The sequence below is a fragment of the Aptenodytes patagonicus genome, chromosome 1 (genome assembly GCF_965638725.1).
Source record: "Aptenodytes patagonicus chromosome 1, bAptPat1.pri.cur, whole genome shotgun sequence".
In the NCBI taxonomy this organism is placed as follows: Eukaryota; Metazoa; Chordata; class Aves; order Sphenisciformes; family Spheniscidae; genus Aptenodytes; species Aptenodytes patagonicus.
Window position 1 is genome coordinate 73,027,010 of NC_134949.1, and position 21,434 is coordinate 73,048,443.

Genomic DNA, 21,434 nt, shown 5'->3' on the forward strand with positions numbered 1-21,434 from the left:
TCTACCAAATGAATCATCAAGGTGAAGGGTAGTATATTTGGGGTTTGAATGAAGGAATTCTATTTATAAGTACTTTCTGATCAAGAGGAATCTGTCGGCCTGTAATTTTTGTTGTATCTGTATCAGAGGCATTCTTTTTACCTTCCTTGGTCATGATAGAGTTTTATTAAATAACAACATATTGATATCCAAACACATTATTACCATGATATCTGAAGATCTCTTCCTTCCTTCTTTTTTGTATGTCAAGAAAAAGAAAGGAATCTAGGTAGCTTTTCGGTGACAGTATGACTGTATGATGATGCTCCAGGCTTACAAGCCTCAAATATGATTTTGAAGTAGATGGGTGTCTGTGGTTAGAAGACACAAGAAACCTTTTTCAGGCTGTTGGGGTCCTTCTGTTCATTCTACTGAAAGCAGAGGAAATATGTGAATGGACAGAAAATGTTCTTAATCCTATGGTAGAAAAAGAAGAAACAATGGTTAAAAACAGACAACTGCATGCTTGTCCTGGTTATAGGCTGTTGAATCCAGCAGTGTTATGAATGCAAGGCTGCTGTGGCTCCATGTCCCCAGGTTCAGCCATTAGAAAGGTGGACCACGTATTCCTGATAGGAATATCAACAAATCAACACAGGCAGAAAGCAGTACCCTACCAGCACACACAAACACGTAGCGCTGCCACAAAATGGACAGCACAGACAGCCTGATTCTGTTCCTCCTCTCTGCCTGATCAGGATCAAAGTCCACTGGTGGAATACATATACATACATACATATATTTATATATATAGTATCAAAATATTATTTGCTCCAGTAGTTGGGCTCAGATAGTTGATCCTGTAGCTGGCCCCAGATCTCCCTGCTCTCCCCAGCTGCTGACACCCAGACATGTGAGCCCTCAAGGTTCACAACCACACTCCGGTTGCTGGTGCTTGGACCTCTTCCTGTTATATGGACGTGGGTTTCCCCAGTAGCTGGTCTAGATATATGGTCTTCCCAGTAGCTGACACTTGGACCCCTGTCTCTCTGGTAACTGGCTCAGATCACTGGTCTCCGTGGCCAGCATCTCTTGGATGTTGGTTAGTGAGGGGATCGATGGGACTGTAGGAAATGAACTTCACCTATATGGCTCTTGTGCTCCTCACAGCCCTACGCTGTGTGCTGCTGTGTGATCTTTGGCATCATCACCAAACCAGGCAAGAGAGGGTGGAACAAGAGAATTCATTAGTTACTGCCAGCTGCTTTGGCTGACTTCTGAAAACAGTTCAGATGTGAGCTTTTGATTTGCGTTAGGATTGCTGTGTTTGAAATACAAACCCACGAAAACTAGCCATCTGAGATAATAGCTGCTCTTCGAACGTGATATAGCCTGCTCGTGCTCAGTGGCTCCCAGTGTCAGGATCAGAGACTGGTTTGAAGCCAGGATGACAGTCTTGTTTCTGCTATCTTTCTTTCCTTCATTCATCATTTTCCTTCTACCTTACTTTTTCCTCTCTTTCAGCTTCCCTTTTTCTTTTCCTTTTCGCCACTTACCTGTTAACAATCTAGTTTGCCTACCAGTCATCATGAGAGTGCCATTGCTGTGAATTGCAATTAGAAAGACTACTTCCAGTTGAGTGAATAGTGGAAAAGGTCTAAAAAAGTGTGGTACACTTTGCTAGTCTGTCCATGGGAGAGAAACTTGCAAGTGGGAATCAGTGCCGGGGGACAGAAATTTGCATTTGCTAGATTTGCTGCTCTTTCCTCTTTTCGCTTTTGTTTTGTTCTGCTTTAGTACCGAACATGAACAACAAAAACAGCTCAGAAGCATTTAAACTCATTTTTGCCATTTCCCCCACAAAAACAGTAATAATTAAGACCAGCTAACAAAGCTTTCACAGAAGCTGTTTCCTTCGTTTAGCTAAAGGGATTAATGAAAGCTTTCAAACTGAAAACTACTGAATTATTTAGAGGTTAAGATAGTTTAGTTTTATTTGTGTTGAGTAGAAGGCTATATATTTTAATATAGCTGTTATATGGAAGGAAATTTACATACAATTCTACCTAAAAAAAACATAAAATGCATTTTTATCAATAAAGAGGGTTTATTAGCATCTTATCCCTTATGAGCCAAAGAAATGTCCTTATTAACATAACAATCTTCAGAAGCTGTATGTATGCAAAATACTTTTACCATCCATCTTAAATGTCCTATTACATGTATATGTAAACTTTTGTTACAACTAAGAAACTTAAAATGAAAACCTAAAAAAACCCCATCCCACCCAACCTCTAATTTCATCTCTGATCTTTAAAACATGGAAAGAGCAAATGGCATTGCCTCTGGAGTGAAGTCAGAGGGAGAAATCTGTTATTTAGAAAACCTGATACAAGGATTGATTTCTTATCTCCCTTTGTAAGCTCAGTAGAGGCTTTAGCTGCTTTAATCTGCACAACAGATTGTCTAGTTTGGAGGATGTTGTGTGAAAGCTTAAATCCCTGTTTAAAGTCAACATATAAAAGGGGTCCTTCAGCTGAACTGTCCTGCAGAATACCATTGGAATGCATAAGAAAACCAGACAGGCAATAAAGCGTTAGGCCTACTTTTATCCCTTTTTCTGTGTGTGACTTCTTCACACACAGACATCTATCTATTATCACAATAGTCATGCTGTGAATTCTGAAGCCGTTTCTTGAAATGGTTACCAAAATTATACTTTTCGTGAAATAATTACAAAAAGTCATGACAGAATTTGTATCATAGTTAGGTTCATCTTCTATATACATTTATAAGCTTACTCTCCTAAGGGAAAGAAATAAACATTCACTCTTGTGACAGTAAAAAACATACCCATCTTTGTACCGCCACTCTCTGTTCCTAAATGCTTGGCAATTCAAAATTGCAAAGAAGAAAAGTTCTCCAGTGCATACAGAGCCCAAGGAACTCACTGCTATGAGTTGTGAAAGCCACGATCTTGACAGTTAGAGCAGGGCTAAGGTAGTTTTTTGGCTAAGAATGTCCCAAAACATTGCAAATAGAAGGAAGAAGACCTTGGAAGGAATGTAAACAGTTGGATTTTGAGCCCTGCTTACACATCTGGATAATGAAACGCTTGACTGGAAATGAGCTATTTACTTACAGCCTTCTACAAAGTTTCTCACACCTTGCTCTGAGATATCTAGGTCCATTTAAAGTCACAGTTACGTTATCTTATTAAGTAGATGGATCACCAATCTGGTCAAGCATGCCCAAGAAAACCGATGTTCCTTTTGGTTTCGGTAATGATTTGTGTGAACTGGAGATCAGTTTGCACTCTCAAAGCTTGCTTTTGAAGGCTCTGATATCAAATTAAGGAGACAGTCTGAGCTTTTCTCTCATGGGGAATTTCTTTTTCTGTTTTCTGATGGTATCAAAACCTAGGATTTAATATGCATGAAGCAAAGATATCTGAATTGTTGACAAATCAGAGGATACATAGCAAAAATTATTCTGAGGCATTTCTCACTGTAGTGAAATATGGTGTGATGACTGACCGTTTTATCAATATGTCATTTAGATATCTAATATCTCTCTGAGGAATTTGGTATTGCATCCATTTTTGTAAGTGAGTACAGCGAAGCACGGCATGCTAAGCCTTGCGAACAGACATAGAAGTTGCTGGGAGCTTTCCTTCCCGTTTCTAAACTCACACCAGTGCTAGGGATAATCACACTCTGTGTGTGTGCATGTGTGTGCACATGCACTCATGCTCTTATGGATGTGCCTAAACCCTATTTTAAATGCAAATACACTAAAAATAGACACACCTGTATTAAACAGTCAAAGCAAGGGCAGGAATGAAAGCTATGGCTAGTAGTGTCGTGCGTCTAGTTGTTACAGTAGTTAGTTAGAGATGATGTGTAGCAGATGGATGTAACAATAATTTATCCAGCGATAACTGCACCACCTTTGTCTCTGTCAGATAAACCCCAGTAAAAACAACCAACCAACCAACAACAACAACAGAGACAATGGAGAAGAAAAATGAGAGTGCTTGTGAAGTGAAATAACCATATGTGTGTGTCTTTTGACACTTCATTTTTATATGACCCAAGGCTGACAGATCCAGAGTATAAGTATCACTTTTCTTATAAAAGCTGGTCCTCAGAAAATGATATCCTGCCCCAAGGAAAACACGTACTTAGCCGAAAAGCAGTGTACTGTGTGACTTGGCCCCTCTGTACAATAAAGTTTTTTGCTACACAAAGCTCCAGGTGGTTTTAATTTCAAACTGAATTTCTAATCTTCTCTTCCAGACTCTCAGAGGAACAGAGAAGAATCTTATGGTTTTATCGTTACTACTGCAATAATCAAAATTGCTCCCTTCCTCTGGTACTGGGCAGTGCACCCAGTTGGGATCGAATGACTGTATCAGAAATGTATACTGTGTTGCGGAGATGGAGATTTTCTAATCCTCTGGAGGCACTTGGGCTTCTGACTTTCAGGTAAGGGAAAATTAACCAAGTAGGAAAATAACAATAAACAGAATGATCGTGTTACAATCATGCTGATTAATTCTGCACTTCAATTTGCTCAGCACAGTATCATGCTTTGGTTCACTGACTGTGCTTTCAGTTCTGTCCCTGTGTCAAAGTGAAGATATAGTTGCAACTCTTGTGATGACCTTGAGTTGAACGTGCCAGCCCTGCCTTCATGGCTGAGAAGGTTTTCTATTTCTCAGGGTAATGAAAAGAGTATTTCATTCTCTGTGGCGGATTCAGTCAGTTTCTGATAACAGGTGATCAGTCAAATACTTAGCACTTACATAGCACTCCGTATCTTCAAACTACTGTACAGACATGAAGTGACTAATGGGAGATAAGAAGGACTGAAATATGCTTCTAGATTGTGATACCATGTAAATACATACAGTCCCATCTGTAGCCCATCTTTCTGAACTAGATAGGATGAAACTTTGAAGTCAGTTCCCCACACTTCGAATAAATTCTGTTGTGATGCCTTATGTTCCACCCCCACTTCTTACACTGGGAGCTGGTTGGTTGTTGGAAAGCTTTCTTGATGTTGGAGATAGTCTTACCTATGATGTAACAGCAGATGTCAGGGGACAGAATCTGTGTCAGCAGTTACATTTCCTCCAAAGCTTGGGAGGTATTTTGCGTTAAGCGATCTACCTGTAAAAACATTAAACGTGTGGATGAAATAGTTGAGCAAATTTGGTTTAGCAAGCCCTTACTTGTCTGGGTAAGCACAAGCTGCACCAGCTTTGCAATCTCAGTTCCATGTTACACCTTTAGAAAAAAAAAAACTCACCCAAAGCTTTACTTGAGAAAAGACCGTATACACTCACCTCCACATTATTAAAAAATAGTTATTTAATAATATAAAACTATCGACTGTTATTTCCCTCTGGATGTAATTTCCTAAGAATACATGTATCTCACGTTTATATCTGAACTATTAGCAGTTTCACATGTTTGCATACATGTCTTTTTTATGTTTAGTGGGAATGATGGAAGCAAAGATCCTGAAAGATCAGGTTTTGGAGCACATTATCATTGTCTTATTTGCCATTATTAATCTATTAGAATCCATTTCTAATTTATAAAAGAACCATGTAAAGGAGTATATGGGCAGTGTGTTGTCTTCCACGCCCCAGAGCAGCAAGAGATTTTGAGATGGTTTGTCAGAGCATGCCAGGCTTTCAGATCAGACCTTTTGTCAAATTTTGTCTCTGTGTATGGATGGCATTTCTGCAAATGAAGAGCTTGATCGTTCTTTGAAGATGCAGCTCTGCATCAGGCTGTGGTGCAGAATATCAGTCTGTCAGGTGCTTCACAGGATATTTAATATGACAGCCTGTCACAGAGCTTCTCAGCATGTAGTGGATGCAGTCTACATACTGTTCATTCTGGCTACCACAAAGATTGCTGGCATGAAAGGACGGGAAGATGTCATCACTTTGTCTCTCCTGGTGCCACCGTTGGGAGTGGCTGGCACCTGCAGTGGTGCCAAAGAACGAGTACTTCTGATCAGGATCTTAGCTGGTTTGTCCCTTTAGTTTCTTTCTCACAGAAGATAATATCAGTCTGTTTTTTTTGTTTCATGCTAACACTACAGAAAGGAGTTCTGGATCACAGTACAAATGCTCGTTCAAAAAAAAAATTCTGTCCTTTACATATCCACAATATTTTGTAGGTGCATGAACAGCTGGGAAGCTAACCTTCAGAAACAGAGGGATTACATTTCCTTAAAGATGTCTAGTTTCAGAGATGTCTAGGTCACGTGATTTAACTGCTGAGAGACATGTATATGTGAATTGGGAGAGTGGGTTGAAGGAGAGGAGTACTTTCCATATAAATGGATTTCTGAGGTTTCTTCTCTTGGTTCTCTTTTTCTCAGATTTCAATCATTTTCAAAAGTAAAGTAGCACTGGATAGGGTCCAACTTTCCTTCACCATTACTTTCACTAACTTTGGATTGTAGGCTCCGTAACTGAGCTGTTTTTGAAGGTTCATTCAACTCTATCCTGTATTATGTTTGGTGCTGACAGTTCATCAACTCAGTTCCTTACTTCTATCATCCACAAAACAGCTCTCTGATTTCTTGTGATTACTGAGACACAGTTGAAAGATCCATGTTCATATAAAACATGAGCAGAATATAAAATAAATGCTCTTTATATATTCCTGTCTATTTTAAGGACTTGTGTTACCATCACTATTAAATCATAGGTAAGTAAAATAAATTAGGGCTGATCTTTGTCTACATGTATTGTTACATAATGCAAGAATGCAGGAGCGGCTGCACTAAATCAGACCAAAAATCAGTCTAGCGCATCCTGTCTCCAACAGATACCTAGGGAAGACAATGAGAATGGGCCAAACATAACGACACTGTGCTACTCTCCCAACTTCCAGTAATCTGCAGCTCAGAGACTTCCTGAGGCAGAATTTTTTAGTTTAAGGGCCCTCTTGCATTTTTCTTCTATGATTTTTTCCAAATAAAAATTGATTCCAGATAAACATTCAGCTTTCAGAACATCCTGTAGCAAGGAGATCCACAGTTCAGCTCTATGTTGTATCATTTCTATGTACCACAATTTACCACATTATTAGCAGTACGGTAAAAGAGACCAAGAGTTTTCAATCACTCCGAATTTTGTATGCTTCCTTTGCTGGAAATTCAGTTTGCAGTGTCTTAAAGAGAACCTGAATTCCTCCTGCAGGCATGTGCTTACTCTTTATACAGTTTAGAGAGGGAACTCAAAATCACTAGTCGCTTTTGCAAGTCTTGGGCTGGGGACTCTAAATTATCTTTCTTCTCAGAGCACAAAAGCAGCATCTGTCCTGATGATTAAGCTCAAGCTCACACTTGCAAGTATAAAGAAATAAAAATCATTGGAGGCGCTACCTCATTGCCTGGGTTAGAAGACAGTATCACAGAGCTTAGGGAGAGGTATCACGGCCCATCAGATCAAGCCCCGTTATCACACATCCGAGGTAGAAGCTCTTTGCAACTTTCTGAAACTTCTAAATTGTTTTGTTCACTACACAGTTAAATGTACAATTTAATAGATGTTTCTTGTTCTTTGAGCATGTCTCTCCAGCTTATGCTCTTCCAGTTTGCAGGCACATCTCAGGGCAGCCAGATGATAACTTTCTCATTTATGCAGTGGAAAGGAAGAACTTTTGTAAATTGGAAACACAATCGTGGTACATTTCACAGATAAATTCAGTAGCAACCTTGCATCCAGTCCTTGCAGCAAGTGCATTGATTCTTAAAGCCCCAGAAGCCAATGCTTAAAAAAACAATTTAAAAAACAATAAATGTTTCTTTAATCAATAAAGACGGGATGGAGAGGATGGCAGGGGGAAGTGCAGAATAATATTTCACACTCTTAGTTTTACGTCTAATTTCAGGGAAGGGTGATTATAAGCCATTGCTAATTTTCCCTAAGGCAGAAGGTATAGAGCTGGTCCCTCCTACTCAGCACTGCTTATTGGTGCCCTGTGCATTTTACCATTGACTTCATTTACTGAGTTTGGTAAAAAGCCAAGCTTTAGTGGAGTCAGAGCTTTCTATAACTGTATCTACTTTGCATGACACACTAGCCAGGGAAATGACACCAGTATACCGGTTTATTCACAGAATTTTCTTGATGACAGAAACAAACCAAAGGCAGTGTTAGAAATGCCATCATTTATGATATATTGCTAACATGCCAATTTTTTTGTGCACATATAGAACACCCGCACTTAACAAATTTTGGTCACGTTATTTTGCTATTCAAATTATTGAAAATGAAAGCCAAAATATATTCATTAACCCAAATAGCAGACTGTTTGCTCCAGCCTTGTTTTTCTGGCACATCTAGTCTACACTTGCAGACCTGTGAGGTATCGTGGCTAGGAATCAGAAAATCGAGCTAGAATCAGGAAACAGCCACCAAAGAAGGTATGTCATATTCCAGTATTGTGCATGGCTGCAACCATTCTGAAGAGAGCACTTTTATCAGTAGACAGTGGAGGTGAAGACATAACCTCACTGGTAGGCTTAACAATTTTTCCTAGAAACTTTCTGCTAAATTCTAGCTCTGTCAGGGCAAATGCACAGAAAAGGACATTCCTTTGAAACCATGTGCTGATTCAGAGGATTTTGAGAGCAGACATTAAGGTGTCGGAGGGGTTTTATGCTACCTTACTTATCCCCTGTATGGAGCAGGCAGAGTAGGGGAAGATGTGACTCCTCCCACCTCTCCTTGACCAGAGAAGATGCCCTTTTGGTTATAGCATCCGTCAGGCTTTGACTCTCACAGTATTATTGTTGATTTTCATGTTATATAGCAGAGTAGCTATTGAGTTGCAGAGGTTAGGATATATACCAATATATGCGAAACTCACTTTCTAACCAATAATTATAATAAAATGTGATAGCTAGAAGCCAGAGTTTGTTCTTACACCTTTGAAAGCCAAGTTGATTTTAGAAGTGTTGAATCAGATTGTCATTGTTTTAATAAAAGCAGATTGTGAAATGCTCCCTGAGAGTCCACAGCAGAAGGCCAAACAGTATTTATCAGATACAGCTAGAGCATATCATGCCTGTTTGCATCTTACTTGGTTTAAAAGGCTGCAGTTGTATATCAATGTGGAGACCAAACACAGGCTTATGCAAAGAAATAAGATAAGAACAAAGCAACAGTCTACAATTAATTTGATACTTTGATGTATAGAACGCACTACTGATAAAGCTTTAAAACTGCTTTGTAGTAATGTACATGAAATTTAGTGATAACTTATGTAGACATGTAAGCATTGTTAGGAATAGACAACTCTTCATTTTAAGCATCATAATATGATTAATTCCTTTTTTTTTTTCGCTGCCTTTAACCACTTTTAGCTTTCTTGGCAATAAATATGAAGGTACTACAACAGACAGCTATAGTAAGACAGCTAAAAATGGACAACTATGTAGGATATGGTATGCTTTCTGTACATAAGTGTGCAATCTAATCAGGAGGCTAAACCTGTAAATAACCAAGTTTTCCATGTTTTGTTCTTTTGTTTTAATGTAACAGAGAACAAAGTTTGTCTCTGGGGTGGGAAGAACCTTCTAGATCATACAGGTTTTAAATGGAAAACTGCTTTTTGTTAATTTCTTCCTATCTTGTTCTCTCCTAGGATATGGTTCACCATATGGTCTCCACGACATCTTAAACTTATTACTAGTTGTTTTAGTCAAAATTTCTTGTAAGCATTACTTAAAGTATATTTTCTGTGAGTAAATTCTACAGATCCATCTGGCAATCGATCAGCCAAAGCAACAGCTAGCGTATCTGACCATGAGCTTTGCAGTGTGGGAGGGATGGGGAACATTCGCATGTCTTATCACAATGAGGGGTGAATATATTCCTCTTTTTCAAATGAAAAATTTTGAAAATCCAGTGTCCTTTTTACTGATGGTATTTGTTATCTTTCTGTACTTTCTTTTAGCCCTTGCCATTTTCTAATCTTCATACACTCACACAGTGTTTTCTTTAGAAGCCCTCAGAGGAATGAAAAAAATCACCAACAGAAAGCAAATAGCCCTGCTAATTTTATCTGTGTGCTAAAACTAAAGGAATTCCTTAATTATTATTCTTTAAGTTTCTTCTCTTTTCTTGTCTAATTACTTTTAAAGTACTTAAACTGCCACCCAAAACTTATCTGTCTATTCTTTTAAACAGTTCTTCCATACTTTCTCTCCTGGCCCAGTTGCGCCTGTCAGTGACATGATATCCTTTACTACTTAGAGGGTTTTTTATTTTGAATTGGTATCTTCATTCCAATAGGTTTGCTAGCTCAGCCTTCCTTGTTTCTGCCAGACTTAATAACATGCATTTCATGGGACCTTTCATGGGAGTCTTTCTTTTTTGAAAATGCAACAGAACTTAAAATGTGAAGGGAATTGCAGAAATATGTGGCATGTTATAAGCTTCTAACTTAAAAGATGGCTTGTGAAAGGCTATTCTGTTCTCTACAGAGATGCTAGAAAATGTAGTGAACTGTACAGTTCCACTTACTTGATAAATATCTTCCAGCATAGGGTTATTTGAGACAGTGCAATAAAATTTGATAATAAAACTGTTAAAAATGAAATGCACATCTATTTCTCATTTACAATGAAGTCACCACTAGCAAATGCTAAAATCTCAAGAGAATTTCACAAATCCACAGGATGCCTCAGCAGCACTTAGTTTCCTATTTGAATCTGGTTTAGCTGCAAGGTACAGCTAGACAAATAGCTCCCTACTGGCTATCTATATGAAAAGAATCAGACTGTAAGTTGTTCTTACTTCTAAAGCAAATTGTAATCTATGCTCATCCAGCTCAAAATTCAACTTTTACAAAAACAATCTTAAAGTCTCAAGGGAGATCTAACAATCTATGGCTGCTTAGACAGAAGTTATAAAATGGGTGGCTGTCAATCATTGGCATCATGCAGGGAGGGAAGAACAAAACAGCAAAGAGGGTGTTAAGGTTAAATATCAAAGGAAATCAGTTTCACAACTTAAGGAGAATCCAGGTTGCGAAATGAGCTGTGAAGGGGAAATTTCAAGTCCTGCATAGTGTAACCTATTGCTAAGGACTAGACTCAACAGCTATCATTTACATATTGTTTATTTTTCAGTAGTGTCTCTGAGTATGTAAACCTGGAACAAACTTATAAGAAGTCACAATCTCTGTTGTGGAGTACTCATTACCTGAAGAGAAGACAAACAAAATCAGCCAAAAGAAGAAAGGTACAACATGTTACAATGCAGTCAGGCAAATGAATGAGGAACACCATAGTTCTAATCACTGAATTATTTATTGACCAATAGGTTGTCGAGAAAAAAAATACAACTAGAAGTAATTGGAAACCTGGATGAAAATTACCATTTTGAAACTATTCAAAGAAAGAGTCATGCAAGCATTGTTCAAGTTTTTTGTTTTAAGTTGCTTTTTTTCTAGCTAAATTCTCAGAGATTTTGGTGACAACCATAAAACAATTAGGGAAGAGGAGTGCCTGAATTTCCTGCCTCTCTGAAGCCATTATCAGAGGCCACGTGTCAGGAACCTGATAATTTATGGTTCAAATCCTTTGCAAAATTGATCTGATATAGGTGAGCTGTGGTACAGATGAGCTCCTCTTTCTTAGGAGAGTACCCTTAAAGACTGGGATATTGAATTGGTTGTGATACAATTGTCTCACTTCTCTGCTTCCAGAGTTTTCAGTATGTGTAAATAATTACGTATTCATTGTAGCAAGCCCTGGAAATCAGCTGTCCCCTAATACCCAAACTATGAAGCTGTTTTTCTTAGGCCTGAAGTGATTTCTCTTGCATTGAGACGCAGAGCCAAAAAATCAATTAATTGTGTCCGCTAATCAAAACTAATTTATGGATTATTGAAATCAGATTTGATGCAACACTTAGAAGTTTGCAAGATTATTCACTGGAAAAACCCCTCTAGCCCAAATTAATTACCAGACTACAAGATGGCATAGTTTCCAGGCATGTGAAGGGTAGGATTTTTTTACTCAGATCTGCTTCTAGACCTTACCCCGTTATAGGCTTTTAGCTAATAAACTGATGTATGTAAGCATGAATAGCATAAGCACCATGTAATACTAGTTGAGTTCGTAAGTATTTGCTGTAGTTCTAGTGTTTCTGAGGATGTTAAATGTTTGCTCAAATACAAATGTAAGGGGTAAACCAAATACAATTAAATATTTTTCTATTGTACCTGTGTCCCTGAACAGCATTGAAATTCAAGAGAGCAATGGATATTACATCTGGGGCTTAACAAATTGTCAGGTAGTTAAGAGAATGTGTTAACTGCCCATTCTTTCAAAAAGATTCAACTCAGCCTCAAGCTGACCTCGAGATTTACAAGCTGAGGGAAACAGTTTAGTAACCAGGACCAACAAATTACCAAAATCTCATTCAAGAAGAGTGACAAGAGCCATGTTTCCGCAAACAAACTAACCTGTAGATTTTTCACTACAGTGCCTATGCACTTGAGCTCATCATTATTCTAATCACATTTCTATAGATACTTTAACTTAGATATAGCCCCAGTTTTGACTTACAGTAAATTAATTCTAAACAAATTAACTGTTAGCTGTTGAATTTTCTGGAAAGGTTGCGATTAAAATAATTTTATCATTCTTTGTTTAGCTGGAAAAAATATAAGAGTTTCTCTCATCATAGCATTGCATATATTCAAATGCTGGCTGCTAGTAAGGACAAGCAGTAACTAAGTAATGACATTTTTCTGCTTGACTTGGTGCCTATATAGAGCATATTTCACTGTTCAGTAATGTGTTGAACCAGGCGAGAAGGGGAAGGGAAAGACTAATTTCCATATTATCTGCACATGCTTGGCACACCAGCCTTTGGAGCGATTGCATAATTAGAAGATAAGATGATATGAAAGGGATTAATTTTTTTTAATATGCAGTCCTCCTTCAAATATGTTTTGTTCTAAATAGCCATGTGAATATTGAAGTAACAACTTCATATTCCTAATTGGTTGCCTAGAATAAATAAATAAAAAAAATAATCCTTGCAAAATTGGCTAATTTGGGGCTATCATGATAATTTATTTATAATGTATTCCCTCTCTCCTCATCAAGGCCCTCTCAGCATTATACAAACAATTATAAACTGTATTAAAAACATCATCAAATATGCACCATAACAGACAAACAACATAATAAAATCAGACCCGCGCCACATTGTTAAAAGAGGGTTTGAAAGTGCTACAGGTGGCTGCTGACTGCAGCACAGAAGCCAGGCCTTTCAAGTAGGTCCAACTGTTAGACTTTTTTTTTTTTCAAAATATCCACATTTTTATTTGATGGTCTGTAGTTAATTCCATGATGAAAGTGTACATATTGTTTTGCTTCAGCTTGTTTTATTGAACTTAAAAGCTCAAGTTTAGAGCTGCAAGTGCCATTATACTTCTGAGCACTTACCTTTACAATTTCTTCTCTTTCTCTCTTGATAGCAATGAGCAGTCATTGCTGCAAATGTGGTACTGTCTCCCGTGTTTCACTTCCGATTTATTTATCTAGTGGGTGTATTGTTGGCAAAAGGAGCTGGATGGGAAGCTGGGAAAAGAGCAGTCTGTTTTTGTGTTGAGCTCGTAAAGCAGTAATACTGCTGGCCCCCTGACACCTTCTGCCATACATGATGGTTTTGATTTCAAAGGACTTTCTCCAGGGCAAATTGACAGGATAATGTGCATCCTTTACTCATCATTTTTATGTATGCCTAGACTGCCAAATCAGAGATTTTCAAAAGAGACTAATAGCCGTATCAGTTCAGAGGGGAGGGGTTCACTGCTTTTTGTGGGCAGATACTTGACCTCAGAGAACTGGATCAAAGCTCAGCAGCTCTTTTGAACAATATCTAATTGACTGTGGTGCTGTTTGAAGACATTTTTGCCCCTTTGGCAGAGATGACCACTCTTGTGGCTCTGGTGACTGAAAGGTCTGTAATGAACATTTCCAGTTTGCTTCAGGAGAAGACAGAAAAGAATCTCGGGATGGCAATGGACAAGCTTCAAGTACTGACAGATAGTTAAGGGTGACACCACCTAGCAGACGTACACAGAAGAGCAAATCTGCTCCTTTCGTTGTGAAAGCGGGACAGCAGCAGAACAGCTAACTGTGAACCAATCTAGGCAACTTCTTTGTACATAAAATTCTCCGTGTATCACAATTAATGTCACAAATGCAAGAAGTGAAAAGGTGGAAATTATTTTTGTATTTTATTTTTTCAAAAGAAGTCCTTAAAAGATTATTTTTCAGCTTTCAAATATTAAAAGAAACACTGTATACTTTTTGTTTTTTTCTCTGAAAAGAGAGAAAATGTTCTGTTAAAAGTCAGTTTCGATCAGTCAGGTTACACCAAAATTTCATTCTTTTTCTTTTTTAAAGAAAAATGTTTTGACCAGCTATATTATCCAGCCTTCTTTCCCTGTTTTATCATTGCTGGTACGCCATGTTTTCCTCTTTTATCATTTTTAGAGTTAGAGCTCCATCACAAAATCTATATTAGGCTACAGCCACTCTGGTTTCAACCAGAATTTGTTGAGAATACAGCTTATGCTGAATACTCAAACATTTTCCCATCAGAAATGGCTGTTTCACTGACCTGGAGCCTTTCTGGGGGAAGGTGTTGATTTTTTACTAAATTTTCCTTTAGAAAAAATAAAAAGAAAACATGTTTTCCATTTCAAAATTACTTCTGTTTAAAAAATATTTTTTATTGCGTTATGATATGAACCAGAAGAGCTGACATTGGAATAAATTGTCTGAAATGAACCCTTTATGTATGGGAAATTTCAAGCTTTTGTGTTGTTGCTCAGAACAAAAGAAGTCTTCAAGTGACTGTTAAAAGTTCCCATGCCACAGAAATTTCCTATTTCAGGTAAGTAGGAGCAACAAGAGAAGTTCCACAATTTGCTTCATATTTCAGTACATATCAAGGAAATTACAACCTATGATAGCTCAAATTAAAGAAGCTATTTGAAGAGCAGGGTTTTTTTTTTCCCTGTATGACACCGTAACAGTCAATCCAATTAAGTTATCTGCTATGTGTTTCTTGACTCTTGTTACAGTAAAGCAAATGAATTGATTTTTTTCCTATTCCATTTTGAGAGAAAACCTGTTTTTCTAACATTTTATATCAGTGAGAGCTCAGGAGAGTTGCAGTGGTTCGGTGGCTCTTAATGATATCTATTTGTTTTGCTCTAGTTTTCCAGATCAAGATATTCGCAGAACAGCAGTCCAACAAATAGAAAATCTGTCAAATGATGAATTGTTAGAATACCTCCCACAGCTGGTTCAGGTAAGGAAGAAATTGATAGTCAAGGAAGTCTTCTGTCCAGATCAATAACTTCATTAAATACTTTTGATTCTTTCAGTTTGATTGATACATTGTAAGAGGAATAAATAAGACAGGCTGGTCAGCTGATGCAATGATTGAATTAACAACAGGGCTGAGCTATAGACTGTTTTCCACTCAAGAGTATGTAGTTGTTTGGCATGTTGATTGAACTTTTCTGTATACTACAAGAAGGTATTTTCAAGTAAAAAAGAAAAACAAAAAATGCATCTGAACAAGAGAAATTCTGCTATGACCACCAAACCAGAGGCTGGTGGTGGCAAGGCTTTGTTACAGTCAGGGAAGCAAATGGTGTTGCAATGAATCACAGTTTTCTTAATAGCACATATATGGCGAAAATCATTGTCAGCACAGAGTAACCAGGGCAATTTGGATATAGAATTGTCTCTTTATAGATGTGTATTGCATTTCACTGGAAATTAATGTTTTACAAGTTATGGGCCCACTGCTTCCAAAGCAATTACTTTGTGGTTGAGTAGGTCCTGTGTTGCAGTTAAGGAGGAACCAGCCATTTTGAAAGCTTTATCCCCTTACTTTGTAACACTGTGCACATGGATTGCTTACAATTCCACGTTTCAGAGTTCCTCAGGGGTTTTTGTGTGTTTTTAAATATATATTTATATAAGTGCATGCACATATATACGCATCTCTAGATAGATATATATGTATACATTTATGAATATATTTATGTAATCCACTACTGTGAAGCAGTGGAACCTGCACAGCTTTACAGCATTCACACAGTAGGACACTTATGTGACCTTTCACCTTCCACAACTTCGTTTCACAAAGAAGTTTATTTTCCAAACCAGGTAATCAGATAAAAATTTAAATATAGCATTGACAGTTTTAAGTGGGGGAAGAAAAGCTGCATATTTATGTATTATGTTAACACAGCCAGAATCAGGATGATATCTGCCTGTCTTATAGATGGTGGCAGACACTTGTGTCCTGAAGTATCTTTGCTCATTGCGTTGCTAGTGCATTCTCCATGTGTTGGATTGCTTCATTCAGACTAAGCACTGGGGCCTTTCTGATTAATTTTGTTATAAAGGAAAGACAACAAAGCCAGTGTACAAGTGATTCTTATTATTCATTTATCTCTTAAGGTGCTCAAGTTTGAGTGGAGTCTTGAAGGCCCTCTAGTGAAACTCCTGCTGCATCGTTCTCTTCAGAGCATCCAAGTAGCCCATCAACTTTACTGGTAAGATCATTTGCCATTACTACCATAGTCATTTTCTGTTATAGTGAACTTTATCCATGATTCTGTTGGTGACAAACTCTCTTTTTGTTTAAAATCAACAGAAAACCTAGTTTTTTGCTCCTTCTTTATTCTCCTTTCAGTACTGGGTATGGCTAAATTGTATAAAAGACCTACTTATCTCTGCCTTCATCCTCCCCCTGGCAGGGGGGAAGTTCTGTTCACTTAAGTAAGATACCATTTGTATTTTTCTTCGTTTTCTGATTTGAGCCAAAAATAATCTTCCTCAAAGTTTGCAAGCTCCAAGCAGCATTGGCTTACTTATAAAGGGTCCTGCTTTTGTGATTTCTCTGACCTCTCCTGAAGCTGTCAGACTTCTGATGTGTGTCAAAGTGTATCTTTTACCCCTTTGCATGTCAGTTTGACTTGTGATGGTAGTTTCCAATAGTTCCTTTTCATGATTGTGGAGGTGTACCAGTCCTGACAGTAACTGCCATTCACCATCTACCTCTATAATATAAGGACCTCTGTAATTGTATTATTGCACATGGTGGTTATTCTGTTTGCTGTGCTGTTACTTCAAGGCCCTCTGAATAGGAATGTGCCTTTCTGCCATCTGAACAACTGCCCTGTGATCTGAAAATCAAACTGTTGTGGGGTGGTTGTTTTTTTTTTTTTCATGTTTAGTAATGATGGATGAACTGAGCTTCCATTTACAGTTCAACTGTTTCAGACCCCTTAAAACCAAAGCTTTCCTCTCTGCAAAGGAAAGACAGCAACTTGAAATGTAATCATTTGGTTGATGAAATGTGAGGTCAGAAAGAGCATAGATCATACTTTCATACCTGCATGATCTCTGGAAGTGTTAGTGGGGATAAAACAGAATTATGAATGTGTTTGTTCCACTGAAATGAGTAGGATAACAATAACAAGCCTAATGACTGTATCTGTCAAATCAAGAGGAACCACATTTAGCGAGCCATTTTTCTAACAGTGCCTGAAATATGCCTGAGATGATTTCTACTATCTTATATTAAACTTAGTCATACTCGATATAAAATGTCCAGTCTAGAGTTCTTAAATGTGCTGAGAGTTGGTAGTTTTCCTGTGCAATTAGAAATGATTTCTAGAGTTCAGTGGACAGTGGGAACATCATCGGTTTGCCTGTGTTTTCTTTAACACCTCTCTTCTTCTCAGAAGAAAAAAGACTGCGGTCTTCTTCCTCTTTGCAGTGTAGACCTGTGTCGATCCCCATTTTTTTCCCAAATTTTGCTCAAGCTGCCTAATATTATAATCTTGGGTAATATATAGCAGATATTCCATCCTGAATAATAAATATCCTTATCTGGCATAGTACAATTTAATGTGGCAAAATACATTTATTGTATATATAGCTTAATATATAGCATAACTATACATACCCCCACCCCAATTAGAATATTTCTCAATGTTCACTGTATTCTCTGCCTTTCAGCTGGTAGTAGGCCTGTTCATGTCATCCAACCATGGATTGTTTTTCAAGCACATTTTCTCCCTGTGTGCATTAGCAATTGGAAATATCATCAGCTACTGAGTGTTTGTTAAATATTTTGATTATCGTCTTCTGCTTTGGTTGCACGTGGAACAGTTTACTAGTTTACTAAACTTGTTTCTAATTACACATATCCTGGAGTTGCACATGATTGTGGACACTTCCCATAAATAATATTTCTAATTGTATAAATAGTGTTTTGCTATATTTATCCCTGAACAAACAGTGTCTTCTACCTGAAATGTGAACTTTAGTTTCCTACAGCGTCAGCTTTTGGTTAAATCTTAAAATGAACATGTGTTTGTATGTATGTATGCATGTGTAAATGTGCGGATGTATATGAAACATATATATACACACATACATTTCTAGAAATATTCAAAGAGATTTACCTTTGTTTTTTTCTTCTTTATAATACAAAAATTTATTTTCTCTAATCATTATTCTTCATTATTGTCTTTCAGTATTGTCTTACCAAGTCACAAGACAGAAATGGATGTAATTTTGTCAGCATTAGGATCTTGGTAGCATAACTGAAGAGTACGTTGCCAGCTAACACTTAACATCCACTAACTTTCCTTGTAAACTTGGTAATCTTAAGAGTTTGCTGCCAGGGCCTCCTTAGCCAAAAAAGCAGATAATATCAGGAGAGAGAAACACTGTGATAGTGGATCAGGGGTGTATATTTGAGTTCTTTTTCATGGAATAACCTGTCAATACACTGCAACAGATGACTTGTTTCTGAGAATAAATTCACCCAATGGCGATGTCTTAGAATATGGCAAAACCCGGGAGAGTGGGGAAACCTGAGCAAATACAGCAGACAGAAATAACAGCAGCCACCTCTGTGGTAGTCATCCTTGGAAGTATAGTGGTAGAACTATGTACACCTAATATAAACTGAGTGGTCATTAGTTTTGGGTGGGGAGGTTGTTTCACATGATAATACTTGCTGGCTGGCTGCTCTCAATTTCAAAAATTGGTAAGTTTTAAACAGTCTGACTAAAGACTAAACTTGTGTATATAATATATATGTTTAGCTGCACAAAGTAATTGTGCAAGCATCTAGTAGTCCCATTGAATTTAGTGGAAGGAGCTGGGTACCTCTTTTATTTAGGCTTTTTTTTCAAATGTTTCAGTCTAAACTGAGAACTTAAATATGGCACACATCTCTTAAAATTTTGCTTCTTGTATTCATCACACTATACACTTTTTTTCCTTTGGTTACTCTGCTCCACCATGTTCTTCAGTAGTAAACTGTTTTCTACCTAACATTTCAATTTATGTAATTATTCATATTCCTGTTCCAGTATTTTAAAAGGCAGTTTCCCAAGTCATAAATTCTATTTACCATATTTAACAGTAATTTCATAGTTTTTATTAATAAAGCCTTAATTAATTAATAAAGGCTTTCCTTCACAAATGGAATTTCAGTCCTTATAAAAGTAATGGAAAACAGTTTTTCTTCCACTTATCTCTAAAGAGATTTTAAAAAGAAGCTCAATGATTTAATAATGTGGGGAGCACATGTATGCATGTACACTCATGTAAATTCTTTTAAGAGGTGTGATTAGGTAACATTTTATTCTCAAGTGTTGCATTCTGTTTCACTACTAAATTAGCAATCAAGAAGCAAGGACTGGTAAAAACAAACTTTAGTAACAAGATTATATTTATTTTTAATTGTAATGAATGACATTACCATTCCACTATTAAAAAATACGACATTGTGCACAGTGTACCTGCTCAAAATAGACCTTGGAAGAGAAGACTCCAATGTAATTCAGAAAACTGGTGATGTGATTTCAGAACCACAGGGGAAAAGTCAGCTGATTTTAACTTCCATGTTTTACAACACTATTGTAAATCTAGGAACTAGTTACCATAACTGGTGTTGACTGTCAACACTAACTTATTTTAATGGCATATATAATTTATAATAATATCTCAGTTATTTAAAATTGACTCAATTGCCCTGCACACCAGAGATAAGCAGTTACCCAACAATGTTGTACCAGCTCATCACTTTTTAATGTTAATGTCAGATAGTAAATTGGTGCCTCCTTTCCATCAAGCAGTGATAAGTTTGTCTGAAGAATTTATTTTAAAATTACAGGACAGTAATTGGCAAAGGTGGACAGAACAGAAAGAATATTCATTCTTGGGACACATCTTTAGCTGTTGTAAATTAGGGTAGCTTTAGTCTGTTCTGTGCTTGTATCTGCTGCAGATTTGTCCCATTAATTCTGCTCTTTAGAGTGAAAAGGTAATTGATCTTACACCCTGTGTGTGTTTGTTTGTTTGTTTGTTTCTTATCACGTGTGACTTTTCCCCTCTCTAAATTCTTGAGGAATTTGGGCCATCTGCATCCATCACTGTTTCAACCCCTCATTGGTACTTTTGAATGAACTCCCCTTCTCAAGGAGACTAAAAGTTGCCCATGCATACAGTGCCAGCACAGGACCCGTGTACCATTTAAATCCCATTTTAATCTTATTTCAAGAGTTCCTAATGCTCCTCCCCCCATGATGCATGGGGAACATTTACTCCACCCCACTATCTTCTAGAAGTTCACTCCAATTCTAGCCTTTTCCCATCAGAGTTCCTGGGAGGGGAGAAGGCTGGAGCAAGTTTTCCCATCCCCTGGAACTATGGTGAGAAGTTATTTAACTGGTTATAGCAAAGCAGAAAAGTTGCTTGAGGGGGAAGAAACCTGATGAGCCCTTTTGGGCCCTTCTGCTTGCTGAAAGTCTCTGTTTATCTCCTTGCTACCGTGTTTCACGCACAGGGTTTTTTTTGTCAGCTTTTGTGCTAGAATGTTAATCCACCCCTCTGTTTCTGGCAACCTGCCAATTGGTTTCCCACTTGCTTGAGTGTTTCTGGCTTTTAGCTATTTTCATAGGTGGCAGCTGCAGCGTACAATCAAAACAGCTGGCTGGGGCAGCAGGTGGCCAGGAGTATGTCTCACAGATGGTTGCCTTCCACAGGAGGATTGAATAATGGGGAGAAGTGAAGTGTCCTCTAAGAGCTGTGGCAGCTGCTTGAAGATGGTGCTAAGAAACAGGTTTCATTGCCTGTGAAAGAGTACGAGTGTTTGTAAATTCTGGCAGAGCATGAGAATCTGGTATGCTTAGCTCAAGAAAAGAAAAAGTTAGGTGAAATCCTTGCTGAAGGCAAAATGTCCTTTTGTAGCTTGTCTTCTAAGTTCTCTTAGAGTTTTTAAGTCACTAAAACTTTACAGAACTTTTCTAGTTTATAATACTTCTCTACATTTTGACTGACAACCA

General features: G+C 37.6%; 1 protein-coding gene across 2 annotated transcripts in view; it reads left to right on the top strand.

Annotated features, from left to right (window-relative positions):
- Positions 1–21,434, top strand: part of PIK3C2G (phosphatidylinositol-4-phosphate 3-kinase catalytic subunit type 2 gamma) — a 223,811-nt gene that overhangs the window by 92,724 nt on the left and 109,653 nt on the right. For both annotated transcript variants that reach the window (XM_076328760.1, XM_076328759.1), the window contains 3 exons: positions 4,278–4,466; positions 15,265–15,358; positions 16,525–16,619. In XM_076328760.1, coding sequence (XP_076184875.1) covers positions 4,278–4,466; positions 15,265–15,358; positions 16,525–16,619 — 378 coding nt within the window. The remainder of the gene's footprint in view (positions 1–4,277; positions 4,467–15,264; positions 15,359–16,524; positions 16,620–21,434) is intronic.